The sequence below is a fragment of the Lathyrus oleraceus genome, chromosome 1, assembly GCF_024323335.1.
Source record: "Lathyrus oleraceus cultivar Zhongwan6 chromosome 1, CAAS_Psat_ZW6_1.0, whole genome shotgun sequence".
Classification (NCBI taxonomy): Eukaryota; Viridiplantae; Streptophyta; class Magnoliopsida; order Fabales; family Fabaceae; genus Lathyrus; species Lathyrus oleraceus.
Window position 1 is genome coordinate 199826221 of NC_066579.1, and position 20937 is coordinate 199847157.

The 20937-nt window shown below is 35.3% G+C and overlaps 1 protein-coding gene across 1 annotated transcript; it reads left to right on the forward strand.

Annotated features, from left to right (window-relative positions):
- Positions 1-7017: 7017 nt before the first annotated feature.
- LOC127127397 (uncharacterized) lies at positions 7018-20729 on the forward strand. The gene is made up of 12 exons (XM_051056578.1): positions 7018-7292; positions 8197-8262; positions 8402-8477; positions 8576-8653; positions 10507-10604; positions 11932-12005; positions 12395-12482; positions 12719-12876; positions 13134-13176; positions 13404-13469; positions 19646-19723; positions 20355-20729. Exons 1-12 carry the CDS (start codon positions 7128-7130, stop codon positions 20421-20423), a joined length of 1059 nt encoding a protein of 352 aa, XP_050912535.1. The 5' UTR covers positions 7018-7127; the 3' UTR covers positions 20424-20729.
- The last annotated feature ends 208 nt before the right edge of the window (positions 20730-20937 follow it).

Here is a 20937-nt window from a genome sequence, read left to right on the forward strand (position 1 = left end):
TTGGTATTGGTCCCTCAAAATCTTGGAGCAAGGTTGAAGTGAAGAAGAGGAAGGTTAGAGAAGATTCTGAGTCTGAAGAGGATGTTGAGGAAGATGTCCCTGACATCTCTCCTGTGAAGAAAACCACTGTGAGGAAGTCTCCTGTGAAAGTTGCTGCTGTGCATTTGGATAATATCTCTTTCCATCTTGAGGATGGAGCTGCCAAATGGAAATTTGTGATTTAAAGAAGGGTGGATGTGGAAAGGGAGTTAGGAAAGGATGCTGCTGAAGTCAAGGAGGTCATGGACCTGATAAAGGCTGCTGGGTTGTTGAAGACTATGGCTGGGTTCTCTCAGTGTTATGAGGGTTTAGTTAAGGAATTCATTGTCAACATTCCTGAGGATGTTGCTGATAAGAACAACAAGGAATTTTGCAAAGTGTTTGTGAGAGGTAAGTGTATCACATTCTCTCCCAATGTTATTAACAATTTTCTGGGAAGAAAAGTTAAGGGTGCAGGTGATTTGGAAGCTACAAACAATGAGGTCTGTAGAGAAATTACTGCTAGGCAGGTGAAAGGGTGGCCTATTAAAAAGCATCTTCCTGCTGGGAAGTTGACTGTCAAGTATGCTATATTGCATAAAATAGGAGCTGCAAATTGGGTGCCTACCAATCATATTTCCACAATTGCTAATACCCTTGGAAGATTTATTTTTGCTGTTGGAACCAAAATGAATTTTGACTATGGTAGATTTATGTTTGAACAAATCATCAAGCATGCATTTACTAATGCAGTTAAGCTGCCTATTGCCTTTCCCTCTATGATTTGTGGGATTATCCTAAATCAATACCCTAGTATTCTGAGTTCTAATGACTTACCTAGTAGAAGAAAACCTGCTCCGTCTGTGCACTATAAACTGTTTGAAGGCAGTCATGTCGAAGATATTGTCATGACATCTTCCATGAAAAAGCCATCCTCAAAAGTTGGAATAATTGCTGAGTTTAAGGAGACTTGTAAAGAGTTGGGTGAAAGGATAAGGGTAGAAACAACTAGGAAACATTCGTTGGAAGCCTTGATTGCAAGCTTGGAGCAAGCTGAAGGTGGAAATACTGAACATGCTAAGGAAGTTGAAGCCCATACCTTTAGTGAGAGGTCTGCAGATAATGATGAGACAAGTGGCAATTCTGTTCCTGGTGCTGATGAAGTTGCAAGCTCAAGCTCCTCTGATTAGCTCCTGTGACTTTGGTCCCTATTGATGTGATAGTTTTTATTGATGTGATGGATTTTATTGATTTTGGAAATTCTGTTTTGCTGTTTTGTTGGTTTGTATCTCAACTTGCTTACAGCTGAATATGTACTTGATTTTGTAACCCTTAACTTTTGACAATTTGGTTTATGACTGAATAGACATTTATTTTGTCTCTTTGGTCTCTTTTGGCTAAAAAGGGGGAGAAGTAGCTATATAGATGATGTTCGATGTTATGTTTGATACAAAGAGGGAGAAATGTTATGTCCGTGTGAAGCAGATTGGTGCTTGGTGTGGACTAGCTGAAGGGGGAGGTGGTGTGTTCTGAGCACAAGCGCATGTGTGTTTACTAGTTGCTATTTTTGCTAGTAATGTGTGTATGTTTACTTCTGCTGCTGAACTGATATTTTATTTGATTTCTTGTGAACGTATGATCTGATGTATGTTTTAGCCAAAATTTGCCAAAGGAGGAGTTTGTTGGTTCTATGTGTTGGCATCAATTTTGGTAAAACTTAGAGTTATCACAAGTTGTCACGCGTGTTGTCTTGACATGTGATATCAACTTCCTGCAGGATGTTTAAATATGGTTGTGCAGGATTTAGTCAAGATGTCATACCCGATGTTAAGACATGTGCACACAAAACATTCAGTCTGAATGTTATGTGTTTTGTTGCTGCGTTTTTCATGCAAATCTTTGTGTGCTTATGTGGAGATTGCATGCGCTATTCAAGGAGTAATTTATTTAAAACCAGATTATTCTATTTTACAAAAAGGAATGATTAGCTACTTTTTCTTAGGAGATACGCAAGTAAAATAGAATTAGGGTTTCATGCTGCCCAGGCCCATTCAAAAAGCTTCTATTTAAAGGCCATGTAAAACCTGTTTTAGATACACAAGATACAAACGTAGAAGTGAGAGAGTTTTAGGGTTTTAGTCTTGTGTGAGCTTGTGTATTATGAGCCATTGATTCATCTTGTTGATGTATGAATTAAACTGAGTTTTGTGTTGTAATTTGTCTACTCTGAGCTTTGAAGTACGAGTGTATTTGTTTACTTGGTTGAAGCTTTTAAGAAAGATCAAGTATGTGTCCTTGAAGTGTGTCTTCTTTCTTTTTGTATTTGTTATTATATCACTGTGATTAAGGGGGAGTGAGTAGGGTCTCATATCTAAGAGTTCTTAGATAGAAGTCACATAGATAGAGATTAAGTGAAAAGACTGTAACTTGATGTTGTTTACTGAGAGTCTTTGAACTAATTCTGTTTAGTGGATTTCCTTCCTGGCTTGGTAGCCCCGGACGTAGGTGAGTTTGCACCGAACTGGGTTAACAATTGCTTGTGTCACTTGTTCAATTGTTTCTCTGTTTATTTTGCACTTGTTGTTTAGATATTAGTGTCGTGACATTACCTTCGACATCTCATATTTGATACCAGAATTTCAGAGGTGGTAGAGTCAACATAAAACTTAGGGTTTGTAGAGTTCGATTTCTTCATCTCTTATATACACACATTTTCCAAAGTAAGATATAATATAATATCTCAATTTGAATTCGAATTGAGGGCAGACGTACCCATAACAAGGTCGATTGGGGAATTGCCAAAACAAATCCTTGTGCATTCTCTCTCTCTCTCTCTCTCTCTCTCTCTCCCTCTCTCTCTTATTTTATGATTTGCAAATTATCGATTACATTGATCAATTGAGTAACATTGTTTGAATCATAATTTTGAATGTGTTTTGAAATTTGTGTTGTTTTGTAGATAATAAACCATTTGGTTGTGATTGGATTTCTAAGAACAACAAATATCACATAACGTTCCAAACATTATTGATCGCACACTAAGTGTTCGGCAAATTCTTGACTTAAGTTTTTGTGTGTTTTGATCATTAGAAATAAACTTTTCCTATTGTATTGTATTCAACTAGTTGTGATTAGTTGTTCTTGATTGACTTGTGGATTATTATCATTGCATTGACACCTCTACACATATCCGAACTTTTTGATAGTAGGTTCGATTAGACGAATTTTGATCCAGGGAAATTTTGAAACTTGCTTCCGCACTATAAACTTTTTCAAAACCATTTTGGTTCAAGTTTTAAATTGTGATCTATTAACCCCCATATAGATCTTGGCATATCTTATAACAAAACATATTGTTTTACTTTCTCATCATTAGTATATGCTTCATTACGTTTAAACACATACCTGCTTCTTCTGATAACGGTTCGAGATAGATGAGTGTCGATCCATAATTGCTTTCACTTGCCATATTTTAAAAATAGAATTTTAATTGAAGAAAAAATTATTTGTGATCTATTCCCCCCGCCAATCTAGATTGTTGTTTGTGTCTAACACCTAGAAAGTGTCTGCTCACGACATATGATAAGAAAAAAACTTATGTTCTAGACCCTAACTCTGAAAGAGGGAGGAACTGTGGGATTTGGAGGAAACTAGAAAGGAAAGATCACTAGTATGGGTATTATTGGTAACTCCTCCATTTCAATCAATAATGTTTGACTTATAGATGGACTTAAACATAACCTACTGAGTATTAGTCAATTTTGTGACAATGGTTATGAAGTCATGTTTAATAAGAACAACTGCATAGTCATGAATGAATATGACTAGTTCATAGTGTTCAAAGGTAAGAGAAATGACAATGTTTAAAAATCACTTTTTATAAATTGGTTGATCAGAAGGTACTTTGCCTTCTATTAATGAGTGATGAGAAGTGGATCTGACACATAAGGTTAGGTCATGCTATTTAGAGATTAATATCTAAACTTAACAAGTTGAAACTTGTTAAAGGATTGCCAGATCTCAATTATCACTCAGATTCTCTTTGTGGAGCATGTCAGGTAGGAAAAATCAGTAAAACTTTTTCAAATCTAAAAAACATTGTCTCTACCTCTAGACCCTTATAATTGCTTCACATTGATTTATTTGGTCATGTTAGTAATGCATCAATCAATGGGAAGAAATATGATCTAGTCATTGTTGATAACTATAACAGATTAACTTGGGTTAAATTCATGAGACCCAAGAATGAATCATATGATGTGTTCAGTATCTTATGCATACAAGTACAACTGAAAAAGAATCTAAAATTTTAAAGGTAAGAAGTGATCATGGTGGTGAATTTTAAAATGAGACATTTGAACTATTTTGTAAAAAAACATGGAATTCTTCACGAGTTCTCTTCTCATAGAACTCCACAGCAAAATGGACATGTAGAGAGAAAAAATAGACATTTACTAGAAATGGTAAGAATCATAATCCATGAAAACAACTTACCTAAGTACTTATGGACAGAAGCTGTAAACACAACATGTTATGTTCATAATAGAATCTATGTTAGACTTATTCATAATAAGACCTCATATGAGTTATTCAAAGTAAGAAAACTAACAATTTCTTATTTTCACCAGTTTGGATGTACATGTTACATTCTAAACAACAAATTCTATATGAAGAAATTTGATGCTAAAGCTCAGAAGCTCAAAGAAGTTTGGATGAACGCTCTAAAACATATAGACTGTATAACTCTGAAACCAAGATGGTTGAAGAGTTAATACACATTACATTTGATGACAAAGAGCCTGACAGTAAAATGTCATAGCTAGTTAAATTTTTTTCTTCTGAAATCTGTGTATTTGAAGACACATCAGAAGCTAGAGATCAAGAAGCTGGAAGTTCAAAAGCAAATAATGCATTTGAAGCTGGACGCTCAGAAACTATCAGAACTTCAGTAGCTAATGATCTATAAGTTGATCCTACCTCGGAAGCCCACCATGATAATAAAGAATCTGAAGAAACACAAGATAACTTCTCAGATGCATCACAATCTAAGAAGATCTTAAAGTACAAGTCTTCGAATCCAAAAGAGCTAATTCTTAGAAACAAATATAGCATTAGAAAGACAATGTCTGCCTTTAGAGAAGAGCATTATATGATAGGACTACTATCCATTACTAAACCTACTTTTGTTGATGAAGCACTTTATGATGATGGTTAGATTGTGACTATGCAAGAAGAGTTAAATCAGTTTCAAAAGAATGATGTATGGAATTTGGTAACCAAACCTTCATAGAAGAACATTATTGAAACAAAATGGATATTCAGAAACAAGTCCAACGAGCAAGTATAAGTGGTAAGAAATAAGGCTAGACTTGTAGCTCAAGGCTATAGTCAATAAGAAGATATAGATTTCTTTGAAACCTTTGTAACAAAGGCAAGGTTAGAGGAAATCAAATTACTTCTCTCTTATGCAATTAATTATGACATCATTTTATACCAAGTGGATGTTAAGAGTGCATTCTTAAATGGTGTAATTTTTAAAGAAGTGTATGTCAAACAACCATTTGGATTTGAGGACTCACTCCACCCAAATTATATTTTCAAACTAAAGAAATCACTTTATGGACTCAAACAAGCTCCGAGAGCTTGGTATGAGAAATTGAGTAATTTTCTGTTAGAAAATGAATTTCAGAAAGGGAAAGTATACAATACACTCTTTAGAAAGACTCTTATGAATGATATCTTAATTGTCCAAGTGTATGTTGATGATATCATATTTGGTTGAACTAATATTTTTCTTTGCCAAGAACTTTTTCTAAGACATTGCAGGCTGAATTTGAAATAAGTATGATGAGAGAGTTGAAGTTCTTCCTTGAAATTCAAATTAATCAATATGAAGAGGGAGTATATGCTCATCAGACTAAATATACAAATGAGCTTTTGAAAAAGTTCAAGCTTGATGATTGCAAGATTATGAGCACTCCTATGCATCCAACCTGCAACATGAGCAAAGATGAAAGCAACACCAAGGTCTTCCAGAAGTTGTATAGAGATATGATTGACTCTCTTCTTTATTTAACAACTTATATACTAGATATTATATTCAATGTTTGTTTGTATGTACGATTTCAGTCAGGTCCTAGATAGATTCACTTAATAGCTGTTAAAAGGATCTTTAGATATTTGAAAGGAATAACAAATATATGACTATTTTATAAGAAATTCCAATATGATAAGTTAGTTGGATTCTGTGATGCTGACTATGCTAGGGATAGAATTCAAAGAAAATCCACTAGTGAAAACTATCAATTCATAAGTGAAAACCTAATATCTCGGGCTAGTAAATGACAAACTACAATTGTTTTATCTACAGTAGAAGGAGAATACATCATAGTTGCAAGTTGTTACACACAACTACTCCTGATGAAATATCAGTTGGAAGACTATCAGATAAGTGAAAGTAATATTCCAAACTTTTGTGATAATACTATTGCTATTTGTTTGACAAAGAATCCTATTCAACATTCTAGAACCAATCCCATAGAAACAAAATATTATTTTATAAGAGACTATTTTCAGAAGGGTGTGATAGATTTGGTTCATTGATCCATGTCATTAATGAACTTACATATTTACCACAAAAGTGAAGATTATGAAAATTGATGGCTCCTCACTTATTAAATATGAAAATGCCACCTCAATATTAAGTTAAATAGGATAGCCTAAAAAGTTAAATTTAAATGGGATGATTATAATTGTTAAAGATTTAAAATATAAAGATAGAAAATATGTTTAAATTATATATATATATATATATATATATATATATTGAAACATATACCTACAACAATTTTGTTTTACATTATTTGAAATTTGTATTATGAATATAATATAAATTATTAATATAATATAAGATAATTAAACAGTTAAATTAATTTAAATCGTATTTTGTAAAAATAAATATTAAAAAATATAAGTTGGATAAATTTTACATCTCGTGGCAATAACTCTTTTCGAATCGAGGTTTACTTAACCGTGGACCCTTTTTCTCTTAGGAGTATTGTCACACAGACAAAAATACAAACACCTTCCCGGCATCAACAAAACGAGCGATGTTGAAGGCAAAATGCCTGAAGAAAGCAGTGATTCCTTCCACTCTGATTAACCATCCATCTCCCGGAACCATTCAACCCACTCGCTTAGCTCTCCATGTTACCTGCAATAGACATTCTTGTTTTCTCTACGTTGCTTCTGGTCCTCACATTTATAAACTCCAGGTTTACTCTTAAGTAACTCTCTTTTCATTTCCACTTTCATAACCCGTTTATAGTATCACGTTGTTCAATCTTGTATGTATGATTTGTTGTATAAGTAACTGTTGTTTTACATTCATTAAGAAGTTGTGAAATTTGTATTGAAATTATGGAAATTTCGAGTTGGAAAATTGTTTGGAGATAGTAAGTGTTTGAAATGAATCCACATGGGTTTGTGCAGATTGTGTACTACTACTACTAGGGACTTAGATTGACGAATATTGCTATAGAACAAGTTTTGTTGTTTATTGATAGGAATTTCCGGTTCATTTCCTTGCAATAGTACCCACATGCCATATCTTTAGAGGTAGATATCTAGAGTATGTGCGCAATTGCAAAGATTTTGACCTAATAAAAGATCTATGATAAGCCAAAACTCGATAAGTATGTCCTTGGATCCGAACTAGACTCTGATACCATCTTAGAATTATTGTTGAGAGTCTAACTCAATCCACATAACCGACTTCTAAAATGAAGATTGTTGCAAGTCATATAAACACGACATAAATTATATCTCTAACGATATGTGATTCACAACACGTCCCCATGCTCATTACTGGACATTTGAAGCGTAGACTAATACGAGAGGAATAATAGGGATCTTAGAGTTTCTCATTCCTAAATCTTTTTATTGTTCCTTCTAAAGTAATATCTTCATACCGTGGTCTGTTTTTGCCGCTGACCTAAGACCTTGCCTTCTCCCCTTACCGAATCCACATAAGAACCGACTGCTTTATTGTTTGTCATGTGATCACTTCTTTTGACTTACGACACAAAAAAACATTACTTTGCTGGTTTATTTTGAACACTTTTTGTTGTACCAATGATGATTTCTGTTTACTAACTATGATATACATTTACTCTCTAGATCGTTCTGGGACAAACCTCAGTTACCAAAGGAAAAGAAAGCCTCTTAATACCTGTGCACACTAAGGTATATTGTCTTGTAAAGCAAATATATTCTCTGTTTATTATGCTAAACGATACATCAGAATTTTAGTGTTTGGTTTCTTATTTCTCTTTTTCCAGTTATTTGTTAATCTTGTAAGTTTGGATATCCTTGTTATTTGTAGATTATTAACCCTTCGCTAGTCAATCGCTGTCCTCACCGTTCCGAAATTCAGAGTATTGTTCTCGCTGATGCAGAGAGTATGTAATTTTGCATCATGAATGTTCTTTTGGTTTTTTGCTTAGCCACTTCACAGTAAAATGTTTATTCTAATGTTTTAACTTGTGATGCTTTTCAGGCCTTGGCTACTTACTGTTGGGAAGTGTTGATTCATACGGTCATCTAATTGTATCGAAACTTGGTGCGTCTGGTAAAGGTACTTTTCTCAATTTATAGATAGCTCTAACTAAGTTTTACTTGAAATCTGTTTTGTAGAATAAAATGTAGTGGCATTCAATTTTAGTATCTTTACATGAAGATATGCATTCTTTTTCAATTTATGGATAGGCCCAAATATTGTAATAAATCATAAGACTTTAAAGGATTTATGTGAAATATAAATGATGATAAGACTCTGTTTCAATAATTTTTAAAATAGAGAAACTAAATTTGCTCCAAAAAAAACTAGAGGGACCGAAAACGCACATGGCTTAAACTGCAGGGACCAAAAGTGTAATTAAGGTTTATATTTATTTTACCGATTCTTCTACCAAGAGAGACAAACACAAAAATGTCCTATTTGAAAATAGAATTCAGTTGAAAATGAACTTCAGTCAGAAAGCAAATTCACAATGATCTTCCAGAATGTAATCTGATTCACTAGTGGTCGTTTGATGAGGCAAAGTGGCAGCAGCCATTCATCTGTCTAAAATTCTATGTTTTGAAACAAAAAAGAGTTCCATTAAAATATATGAAGATGTAGGACAGTCAACATAAAAGAAGAATCTTCTACACCTCCAAAAATTTAACATGAGAATTGAGAACCATTGTGTATTTTTAAGGTAAGCACAAATGTTGTTTGCAACAACAACAACCAAGTCTTATCCCACAAAGTGGGATAGACTACATGGATTAAACTAAACTATGCTATTCCCTCGGTTTCATAAAAATTGTTCTATTTGAACTATGCGTGAGTTTTAAGAAAATAATTAGATGTGTTGGTTTTAATGGTAAAGTTAGTACGCTTTACTAGAATATCCTTATTAATTGTAATTAGTAAAGTAGTTGAATAAAATGAAAGTTAATAAATAAGGGTATAATAGTGAAAAAAATAGTAAATGTTGCACTTGTATCGTAAAGGGACAATTGTTTTAAAACAAAGAAAAAGTAAAAATGAGACACTTTTAAGAGACAAAGGGAGTATAATGTTCTATAAAAAACCATACTTATATCCAACTCAGTAATCTCAATATCTTAACAGTTTTACTTATAATTTTTCTAGATCTTCTACCTCTAAAGAATTGACTATCCATCATCTGATCTACTCTCCTTACTACATATTTCATATGTCTTTTCTCTACACGCCCAAACTATCTAGGCCTAGTTTTCGACAATATGTAACAATCAGATATCCACCGACTATATTGACAAGCTTGGGTTGCCACAAGTCTTGCTAACTTGCAAACATTATATTCTTGTAAATCAATTTTCCAACCCCCCGAATCCCTTTACTTTTTAGTACAATAACATATCTCCCAGCTCACCACATGTTCATGTCTGATATCATATCATATCTGTAGCACTTGGCCAGATATATTTTGTGAAATTAATCTTAATCATAGCTTTTTCCTTCCAAGATTTTAAATCTACCATTAAATGCTATGTTGAGAGTCTCAATTGGACGAGATAAGGCGTGAAAATGTATTTACATGATGAGTAGTTGTTACCTTACAGGCCGGTTTTATAATTGTTGAGTTATAATATGGTATCAGCGTTTATCCCAGATTTGTTAACCCACCTGCAATTAGGTCACTGCAATCGAACAACCTGGGTCACACTTGAAATGTTCAGTCCTTAGTGCGTGAGAGGGGTATCTTAAGGGTCGCACATTGAAAGAGATAAAGCTTGAAAATTTGTTTATGTGAGAGGGGTGTCTTAAGGGCCGCATATAGAATGAGATAAAGCTTGAAAATTTGTTTATAAGTAGTAGATAGTCTTCACCTTACAACCCAAATTCTAATGTACTATCACTAACTAAGTTCAGGTCGATGCATTTCGACAAATTTGTAGATATTGACAGACTTACCTATTCAGCATTGCCGTCTGATAATGGTGTTGGGGAAGGAAGTTGGGCAGGACTCTGCTTTAGCCCAAATCAAATGTCTATGGTGAGCTTTTTTAGTACCATTATTGGCTGTTCTATGCATTTATTTTTCATGTTAAAAAGATCCAAGATTTTTTCGGGACATGCTGGACTTAGTTATTATTAAAGCGAGAGGAGTGAATGTTCTGCAACTAAATGTATTCCATCACTATTAATTGTAATAAGTTTTCCGAACATTTTTTTTTGTTTTTATCTTATTTTAAATGGAGCATTCCATTTGAGAAATGCTGAGTCACTAATTTGAGAGGGAATATTTAGAAAAAATTAGACATTAATTTAAATATTATAAGGTTAGATATAATTTGCTAATATCTATCTGTGTACCCAAAGAAAAATTGTTAATGTTTTAGTGAATTGTTTGTATTTAAATTAAATGCTAAAAAATAAAAAAGAATAGAGGCAGATGGAATGGGGAGATTGGAGGGAAGAGGGAGGAGGCGGAGGATTGTGGTAGGGCTCGTATTCGTACGTTAATTTGATGATTTTGGTAAGAGAAAGGGTAGTTCTATACAACTGTGTAAGCGAGCAAAGCATGTGAAAAACGGTTTGTTATGTCTATTTTGAATGATTTTGTACCACCTGCTTGTGGCCGTTTTGCACCATGCTAAAAACCGGTTATGTCGGTTCTTGTTTTTACTTTGTCCTTTTCTCTTTTTGGCCAAATGGAAGCTTCTCTTCTTTTCTTTTGTATATGTGTACGGTACTACCCTTTTACCAAAATAATCACAAATTTAACGTAGGAATACAAGCCCTATCCCAATCCTCCTCCTCCTCCCTCTTCCCTTTAATCTCCCCATTCCACCGCTCTCTTCTTTTCCTAACCTCCTTTTACATTTCATTCTTTTTTTTAATATATTTTTTAGCATTTAATTTAAATACAAACAGTTCACTAAAATATTAATAATTTTTTTTTGGGTACATAGATATTATTAAATTATAATTAACCATATAATATTTATATTAATGTCAAGTTTTTCTACACATTCCCTCTCGGATTAGTGATCTTGCATTTCTCAAATGGAGGGCCCCATTTAAAATAAGATAAAGACAAATAAATGTTTGAAAAAATTAAAAAAATTAATAGTGATGGGATACATTTAGGAGAACACTCACTCCTCTCTCTCTAATAATTCATTGGTGATACTTCAATACAAGCATAGGTGTAAATCTTATTTTTTAGCTTTTGGTCTTTACCATCATAAGAAAATCAATAAAACAACCATAGAAGCTGTGGCTTCAGTTTGACATGCTTGCTCAAGACAATGAGAATTAGTGCTTTCATACCTACATATGGGTTTTCCCTAATTGTGTCGAGTGGTTCCTTTACCCAGGCAGCTGTTGCTCGTAGCTTTTGCAAAACTGTTGATATTTTTGACCAGGACATGCACGTTCGCACATTACGACCGTAAGCAATTTTATTTCTTTGTCTCTACCATATATCTACCCTCCCAAGGTCCTACCTGATGGGAAACTTATGCACTGAGCTTCCATGTTTACTAATTTTTCTTTGATTTGATGGGAATTTTATACATTGAAAGGTCTGAAAGAGATTCCCTTTTACTCTTCTTGATGACCTCTGGTTTGCTTTCTGTGCACACAATATAAATTTTTTGAATTCTTATTCCTGTGTCTTTCTTTTGACTTTCCCAGGAGATAAATTATTCTTTAATTTTTAGTTGACTTGAATCTATGCACCAAAAGCAGAAGTAATAATGTCTGACAAATTCTTTATCTGTTTTCATTTTTTATGTAAGTATTACTCTCTATCCTCTTGGTTAAATTGTCATGTTGCAGACTCTGGAACCCTACTTCAATAAACTTCATGCAAAATGTTGTTAATGGAGATCAAAGTTCTCTGTTAGCTATTACTGAAGGAAGCCAGGTAATTCTTTTTAGTTGTATAGCTATAACTTTCATTTGCGTCCTTCGTGTGTACATATTGTGTCGATGTCCTATAATTTTCTAAAATCAGGTTTTTGTTATTTTTCATTTTTGTTCTATTTTTAACTTATGAAAAATGTCTGTACTTGTGTTGTGTGAAGTATCTGTTTCAACATTTGTACTTCATGGGTTATAATGAATTTTGTTGTGTTTTCTTCATCTGTTTTTCAATTGCAGCTGACTATATGGGACTTGAGAATGAAAGAAAATGGTGGTTGTGTACATCGGATTAATGGTACCCCAGGCGATACATTATATTCTGTCTGCAGTTCTTCCACCGGTAATATTGCCGTTGGTGGGGTTGATCGTACTGTGACTATTTATGATCCCCGCAGGTTAGCTGCCGTCATCGTTTCATGAATAACATAGTGTACACATCAAAAAATGGTTAAGCTATCATGACTTGTCATTTTTCTGTACGAATCTGTGTACAAATTCATCCTATATAAAATAGTGTACACCCATGACTTTGCTCCTAAATATATATTTATTTTTATGATAAGATTCCTAAATTTTCTCAATTGTTTTTCATTTTACTTTTACTTTTACTTTTCCTTTTTCCTAACTATGCTTCATAAATTACTTCATATAGATGGTCATCATTGTCTAGATGGGTGCATTGTTCAAAATTTGAGGTAAATTTTAACTTTTAATAATGCCCTCATCCTTGATCTTTCTACACAATCAATCTAAATAAACTAGGAAACATGTCATGGATTACAAAAAAATGATAAAACTTACTTACAGTTAACCTATCTATGCTTAAGTTTATTTCCTCTCTTCAATTAGCTAATCTTTTTTTCAATGTTTACTGTTGCTTCTATTTACAAATGAATTGGCTATGTGTTCATAAATGCTGCAGATAACAGGGCTAGCTTTCTCATCAGTTGATCCTGACTATATGTATATTCAAGGAGTGGATTATGAGGTAATTCTTTTGTAAAACAATTTAATGACAAATGTATAACTACCAAGTTCAAATTTGAGTGGGTTTGTAGCAGTGTTATCAAATATCTGCAATTGCGGCGCTATGGCTGATATACAATGGTGGTTTTGGGCTCGCCGCAATAGTAAATATTGGCCGATATTGCGGATTTTCCGCCATCGATAACACTGGTTTGTGGAAATATACAGTGCACGTGTTAGGAGTTTAAAGATGTAAACTAGTAATATAAAAAAAATCGAAGAAATGAAGATAGATGGGTAATAAATGCATTTTCCATAGCAAAATCCTTTTAAGATCATATTTTAGATTCATTTTCATTTAGATACTTATAATCTCTGAAGCACGGGTACTCCATTTTAGATAAAGTACCAGTACCGGGTACCGGTACTCGTACGGTACGCATCGAAGCCGTACCAATTTTTTTTATTTTTTTAAAGTTGGTACACCAATCGGTACATATTTAGTACCACGTACCCAAATTTTTTTAATTTTTTTCGGATGGTATGATTTGGATTTTTTTTCCTAAGTAAAAGTTAAGTTAATTATTCTATTTAGAAATAAAAAAGTTCTTTCACAACCAATTTCTTCATCTTCTTCTTTGGAGAGAAATTGGAGCACAATTAAATTTATTCACTCATTGAAAAGGAATAGGCTCAATTAAAAGAGGATCGAGGATTTAGTTTTTGTTCATACAAATATCTGTCTTCTCATATTAAGGTTTATAATGTTGGAGTAACAAAAATGTGGGATATTGGTGGAGCTGAATGAGATCTATTTGATGTAGTTGATATTTTTGAAATTGTTAGTCTTTCTCTCGATAAATCTGAACTAGAAGCCGTTCTTTTTAATGATATCATGATTTATGAATACTTTTTAAGTGTAATTTATTTATGTTATTGCGCAAATATTAATTTTTTTTAAGCAAATTATTTTGTAATTTTAATCTTTTGTTGTTATTTAAATAATATAACACTTTTGTTATTTTTATAATTGTATTTAAAAAAATTATACTAACGTACCCGTACCTTAGTTTTTCTAAAAATATCGTACTCCGTACCAGTACCCGTACCTATGCAACGCTGCTTATAATGCTTATATAATATCGTACTCCGTACCAGTACCCGTACCTATGGCAGATCCCATGTGCACTCCCATGTGCGCTCTAACAGAATTAGCTAGCTGTAGGAATTAGGGAATATTCTCTCCACCTCTCCTCCCACGTTTTCTGCTATACACCTTACCATATCTAACAATACCCCCTCCTTCAATATTATCCTTGTCCTCAAGGATAAATTCTGGAAACTCCTGTTTCATTTTTTCTACCAGTTCCCATGAATTTTCAAACTCTGGTAACTGCTTCCACTTGATCAGCACTTCAAACTCTCCACTTTCATTTCTCCTGGTCTCCCTAACTTCCTCAGGCACTGGTTCTAGGTGCCACTCTTCATTCATACAAGAGGGTAATGGTTGGGGTTCCACATTAGGTGCCACTGCCTTCTTCAGTAATGAGACATGAAAAACTGGGTGCACCCTTGTGTCCTCTGGCAGTTTCAGCTTGTAAGCTACTGCTCCCAGTTTTTGTAGAATTTCATAAGGACCATAGAATCTGGGGCTTAACTTCTGGTTGACTCTTTTGGCCAGTTTCTTTAACTTATAGGACTGAATTTTCAAAAACACCATATCTCCTACCTCATACTCCACCTCTCTTCTGTGCTTATTTGCCTGATTTCTCATGACATCTTGAGCTTTTAGCAACTGTTCCTGCAACTCTCTGATCATAACATTTCTTTCAGCTGTCAACTTATTTACCTCATCTACTGCTGAAACTTGGGCATCTCCCCTTACTAACACTGGTGGAGTCCTCCCATATAAGGCCTCAAAAGGTGTGGCTTTCAAGGATGCGTGGTAATTTGTATTATACCAATATTCTGCCCAGGCCAGCCATTTAGGCCATTGTTTTGGTTTGAGTCCAGTCACACACCTTAAATAGGTTTCTAAACACCTATTGACCACCTCAGTTTGCCCATCAGACTGAGGATGGTAAGCACTGCTGTATTTTAATCTAGTATCTGCTTGTTTAAACAACTCAGACCAGAAATTGCTTAGAAACACCTTGTCCCTGTCAGACACTATAGAACTAGGGAACCCATGCAGCCTTACTATCTCCTGAATGAACAGTTCAACAATGTTTTTAGCAGTGTATGGATGACTTACAGGGAGAAAGTGAGCATACTTTGTCAACCTATCTACTACCACCATCACAGTGTCCACTCCTTGGACCTTGGGCAACCCTCCTATGAAATCCATGGAAATGTCACTCCATGTTTGTGTTGGTATAGGTAGAGGTTGTAATAACCCTCCTGGACTCAAAGTTTGATACTTGTTTCTTTGGCAAACTTCACAAGCCTTGACATACTCTTGTATTCTTTTTCTCATCCCCTCCCAATACACCACACCAACAATTTTTTTTGTAAGTTCTGAGGTACCCTGAATGCCCTCCAACAGCTGTGTCATGAAACTCATGCAGAATCCAAGAAATTCTGGGTGAATTTTTTGGAATTACAATTCTGCCTTCATGATACAGTCTCCCTCCTTTAAGCTGGAACCCCTCTTGGCTGCAAGGATCAGCTAATAAGGCTTGCACCACCAATTTCAACCTATCATCACTTTGTACTTCCTCCTCTAAACCTTCCCAAGCCTCACATTGAATAGTAGTGATGTGCACATACTGCATCTGTCTTGACAAAGAATCAGCTGCATTGTTCTCCTTTCTTGGCTTGTATTTTACTTCGAAATCAAAACCTAACAGTTTTGAAATCCACTTCTGTTGTTCTTCTCCCATTGTTTTCTGTTCAGTGAGGAACTTTAAACTTTTCTGGTCTGTATGAACTTTGAAATGTCTCCCTAGTAAATAGGGTCTCCACTTTTGAATTGAGACTACAATAGCCATGAGCTCCCTCTCATAAACTGACTTCTGCTGAGCTCTGTCAGACAAGGTCTGACTCATATATGAAATAGGCCTCCCTTCTTGCATCAAGACAACACCTATCCCCTTACCTGATGCATCAGTTTCCAAGATAAACTCCTTGTCAAAGTCTGGCATAGCTAGTACTGGTATGGTAGTCATTGCTTCTTTAAGCTTCTCAAAAGCTTCTTGAGCCTCCCTACTCCATAAAAAACTATCCTTCTTGAGTAATTGGGTTAGAGGCCAAGCAATTTTCCCATAATTCTTCACAAATTTCCTGTAATATCCAGTGATGCCCAGAAATCCTCTCAACCCTTTTAGCTCTTTAGGAATGGGCCATTTCATCATGTCCTCAATTTTCTTAGGATCAGCTGCTACGCCTCTTCCAGAAATGATGTGCCCAAGATACTCAACCTCCCCCTGTGCAAAATAACACTTCTTATTTGCAAACAACTTGTGGTCTCTTAGTACTTTCAGAATTTCTGTCAAATGTTGCTTGTGCTCCTCCCTCCCTTTACTGTAAACCAGTATGTCATCAAAGAAAACTAAGCAAAATTTTCTTAAATAAGGCCTCAACACTTCATTCATTAATGCTTGAAAAGTTGAGGGAGCATTGGTTAGTCCAAAAGGCATAACCAAATACTCATAGTGACCCTCATGAGTCCTGAAAGCTGTCTTGGCTACATCATCTTCCCTCATCCTGATTTGGTGGTAACCAGATTTTAAATCTAGTTTAGAAAATATCACTGTCCCTCCTAACTCATCCAATAACTCTTCAATCACTGGTATAGGAAATTTATTTGGTATGGTGACCTTGTTTAAGGCCCTGTAATCAGTGCAAAATCTCCAGCCTCCATCTTTTTTCTTGACCAATAAAACTGGGCTTGAAAAAGGGCTGGTACTATGTCTTATGATCCCTGCCTGCAACATTTCCTTCACAATCTTCTCTATCTCATTCTTTTGGTAAAAGGGATATCTATAAGGTCTGATGTTAGGAATATCAGCACCTAATTTGAGGGGTATAGCATGATCCTGTTCTCTGGGGGGTGGTAATCCTGTTGGTAAATTAAACACATCCTCAAATTGTTTGAGTAGCTCTTCCCATTCCACCAGTTTAGCTGTGACATCATCTGGTGTGGTTTCACTTGAGTGCAGGTAGAACCCTACTCCATCATCTGTCAGAGCTTTTAACATAGCTTTCCATGAAGCTTGTCTAGTACACAAGGCAGGGTCACCTTGTATGCTGTACCTCTGATCTCCTTTCTCCCATTTCAGACACAATTCACCAAAATTTGCTTCAATGTCTCCTAAACTGGCCAGCCAATCCATACCTAGTACCATGTCAGTCCCACCTAAATCCATCAAAAAGAAATGTTGTTGAAATTCAATGTCTTGCAGCTGGAATTTCAACCCTGCACAGACCCCTTGATTTCTTACTTTTTCACCATTTCCTACTTCAATCACATAAACTGGAGTTTCACTCACATCCAACCCTAAGGTTGACACCAACTTAGAATCAATAAAGTTACTTGTTGCTCCTGAATCAATCAAAGTCAGCCCCCTCTTTTCATTCACAGTCACCCAAACCTTAAATGATTTGTTTGAAGTAAATCCCTCCTTACTTTGCAAAGACAATTGCAAAGTTTTCAATTCTTCTTTCTCTGCCTCCTCACTTTCTGATTCCTTGTCTGGTTCTGCTTCTTCAGCTTCCCCCCCACTACTTTCTTCACAAAGTTTCAAGACCATATTCTTGAATTTGCAAGTATGGTCCCTGTTCCACTTATCTCCACATTTGAAACATAACCCCTTTTTACTCCTCTCTTCCAGCTCTGCGGGATCTAATCTTCTTCCCCTAGTTCTGTCATGGTATCCTGTTCCCCTCTTTCACTCTCCTTCTTAGGGTTACTCATATCTCCAGGATCTTTGAACTTATAAGTCCCCCCTCTATCTTTCCAGCCAGTACTCCTTCTTCCTGCCACCTCATTCTTTTCTTCAATCAACAATGCTCGATCCATTATCTCTGCCAAATCCTGACTATCATATAACTTCAATTCAGCCTGGATTCTTCTTTCAAACCATTTAAGAAAATGGAGTCCAACATCCCTCTTTCTTCTCTTCTTAAAGGAGCTACCAATAATTCAAACTTATCCCTGTATTCCTTCACCGTCGTCTTCTGTTTGTGGCTCAACAAGGGTCCTAATGGATTATTCAGCAACCCCGGTTGAAACCTACGAATCACAGCGTCCACCTTCTCTTCCCACCATTGAAACCAGTTTAGAGCTCGATCTTCCATCGCCAAAACCACAGCGTCCACCTTCTCTTGTGTACGAATTTCGTAAATGCGAAAATATCGCTCAACTCGCACCAACCACCCATACGCGTCTTCTCCTTTAAACACCGGAATCTCCAATCGTCTTCTCCCTCCAAAGATTCCTCCTCTCCTATCGTCGTTCCCGTGACGGTGTCGTGGTCTCGATCTTATTGACGCTGAACTAAGATCGCTACCCTCGTCATCGTCTCCATCCCCGTCTCCATTACGCCGGTGACGTCGTGGTCGTCTCTCCTGCACGATCTGTCGTATTTGATCAACCGTGATTTGTGGTCTCGCTTGTTGATCTAATACTAGCTGACGAATCTGTTCCATGGATGCTTCCATGTTACCCATCCACTGCTCAATCAATTCTACACGTTTTTCCATGATGCTTCTCGTAATTACCATACACAAGGTAAACGAAACCAAGGCTCTAGATACCAAAATGATAGGATCACTCTAGTAATCTAGCAGAAATAGTAATAAAACAGTAATAATGATGCTGAAAAGATGTCTGTATTACTATAAAAGGAGCTAGAGTTCATATGGGATCTAGCTCATTACAGGATTCAGCAAGAAAAATAAAGAAGAAAGCTAGAGAAATGGAAAATGGAAGAGGCTCTTCGAGAGGCCTTGGCTCTCCTAGGTAGGAATTTATCCAAATCAAGCCTCCTGACATGAGAACATTCTCTCTGCATATATTGAGAGATCTGATTTCTCTCTCCTATCTGCCAGCTGGCAGATCCCATGTGCACTCTAACAGAATTAGCTAGCTGTAGGAATTAGGGAATATTCTCTCCACCTCTCCTCCCACGTTTTCTGCTATACACCTTACCATATCTAACATTATAATGCTTATATAATTTGTTGTAACCAATTCAGGTATTTTGCGGCCAATGGAAAGAACACAACAAATTATTTACGTTTAGAGGAGACTCGAACTGGCTTGGCTTTAGCAAGGTAATGCATTTAAAAAAGCTCATATATAGATTTCAGATATATATAGATTTGGGTTTGTTGCTCTATAAAAGTGTTGTCTCATTTTTCTCATCCTTTTGATAATCCTTTTTATGTTTGTTTGATTTGCATATTTTGGGTCTGTTTGTACTCTGTTGTTGACTTTTATAATATCCAACTGATCTAACCGTGGCTCTGGCATCTATTATACATACTAATCTCCCTGCTTTGCTTTACTATATTTTCCATGCTAATGATGAAATTTACATTACTAAGTTTTTTTTTTTTATCTTTCTGTAATTTTGTTCAGTTTCTTAGACTATGTGTCTGTAGTAGCCTAGTAGACAATATTTCCAAATCATTGCTCTCCGCAAAGAGTGTCTTATTCAGCCACTCTTTAGTTAAACTTTCAAATTTATGATTCCTCAAGGATTATACTTCTTTGGTCATTGTTAAATACTGTCAAACATAGGCACAACATTGTATCATTCACATCTGCGATTTGACCCGGCGCATAAATAACCTTGGCAGAATTCTATGTTCTTTTTCTGGAAATTTTTGTTTACTTAATTTTGACATTTGTTGACTCAAACTTGTGTACTTGTGTCTAATATTACTATATTATACTTTGCAGTGCTCCAACAAAGATGTTTTGGGTGGATGGTGTGATTCGGGTAGCATATTTGTAGCTGATGTTGCTTAAGTGATATTGATAATTTGATCTCTCAAGTAATCTATTAGACCTTTTATTTGTAAAAAGTGAGAAGCAGCTGAGAGGTTCAAAAGTGAATGGTCTGAATCAATTGAATCAATTAGGCAGCAGTTATTATTATTATTAGGAAACAGTTTTTGATTAGGTAGTAGTTATGTTTATTAGATAATTATTGAACAAAATAGGCATTAGTTTTTCTCTGTCCTTTCCTTTCGCTCAAAATTCTCTATTATTGCCTATTGCTATAAAATCATGAAAGAAGGAATTAGTTTTTTCCCCTCTTTCCTTAGCTCTAAATTCTCTTTTGAATCTAGAGTGTGACCCTACCAGGCTTACACGTGGCAAAATAGGTCGGGCCTATCAGACATGTCCGTTTCACATGCAATTTTTTTGGGAATTTTTTAATGTTATCATCATGCGAAAATACTAAATTGCCCTCCAATTTTTGGAGAAAGTATATTCGAATGCATCCAATACACACTTAACATAGACACTTTTGTGTGAT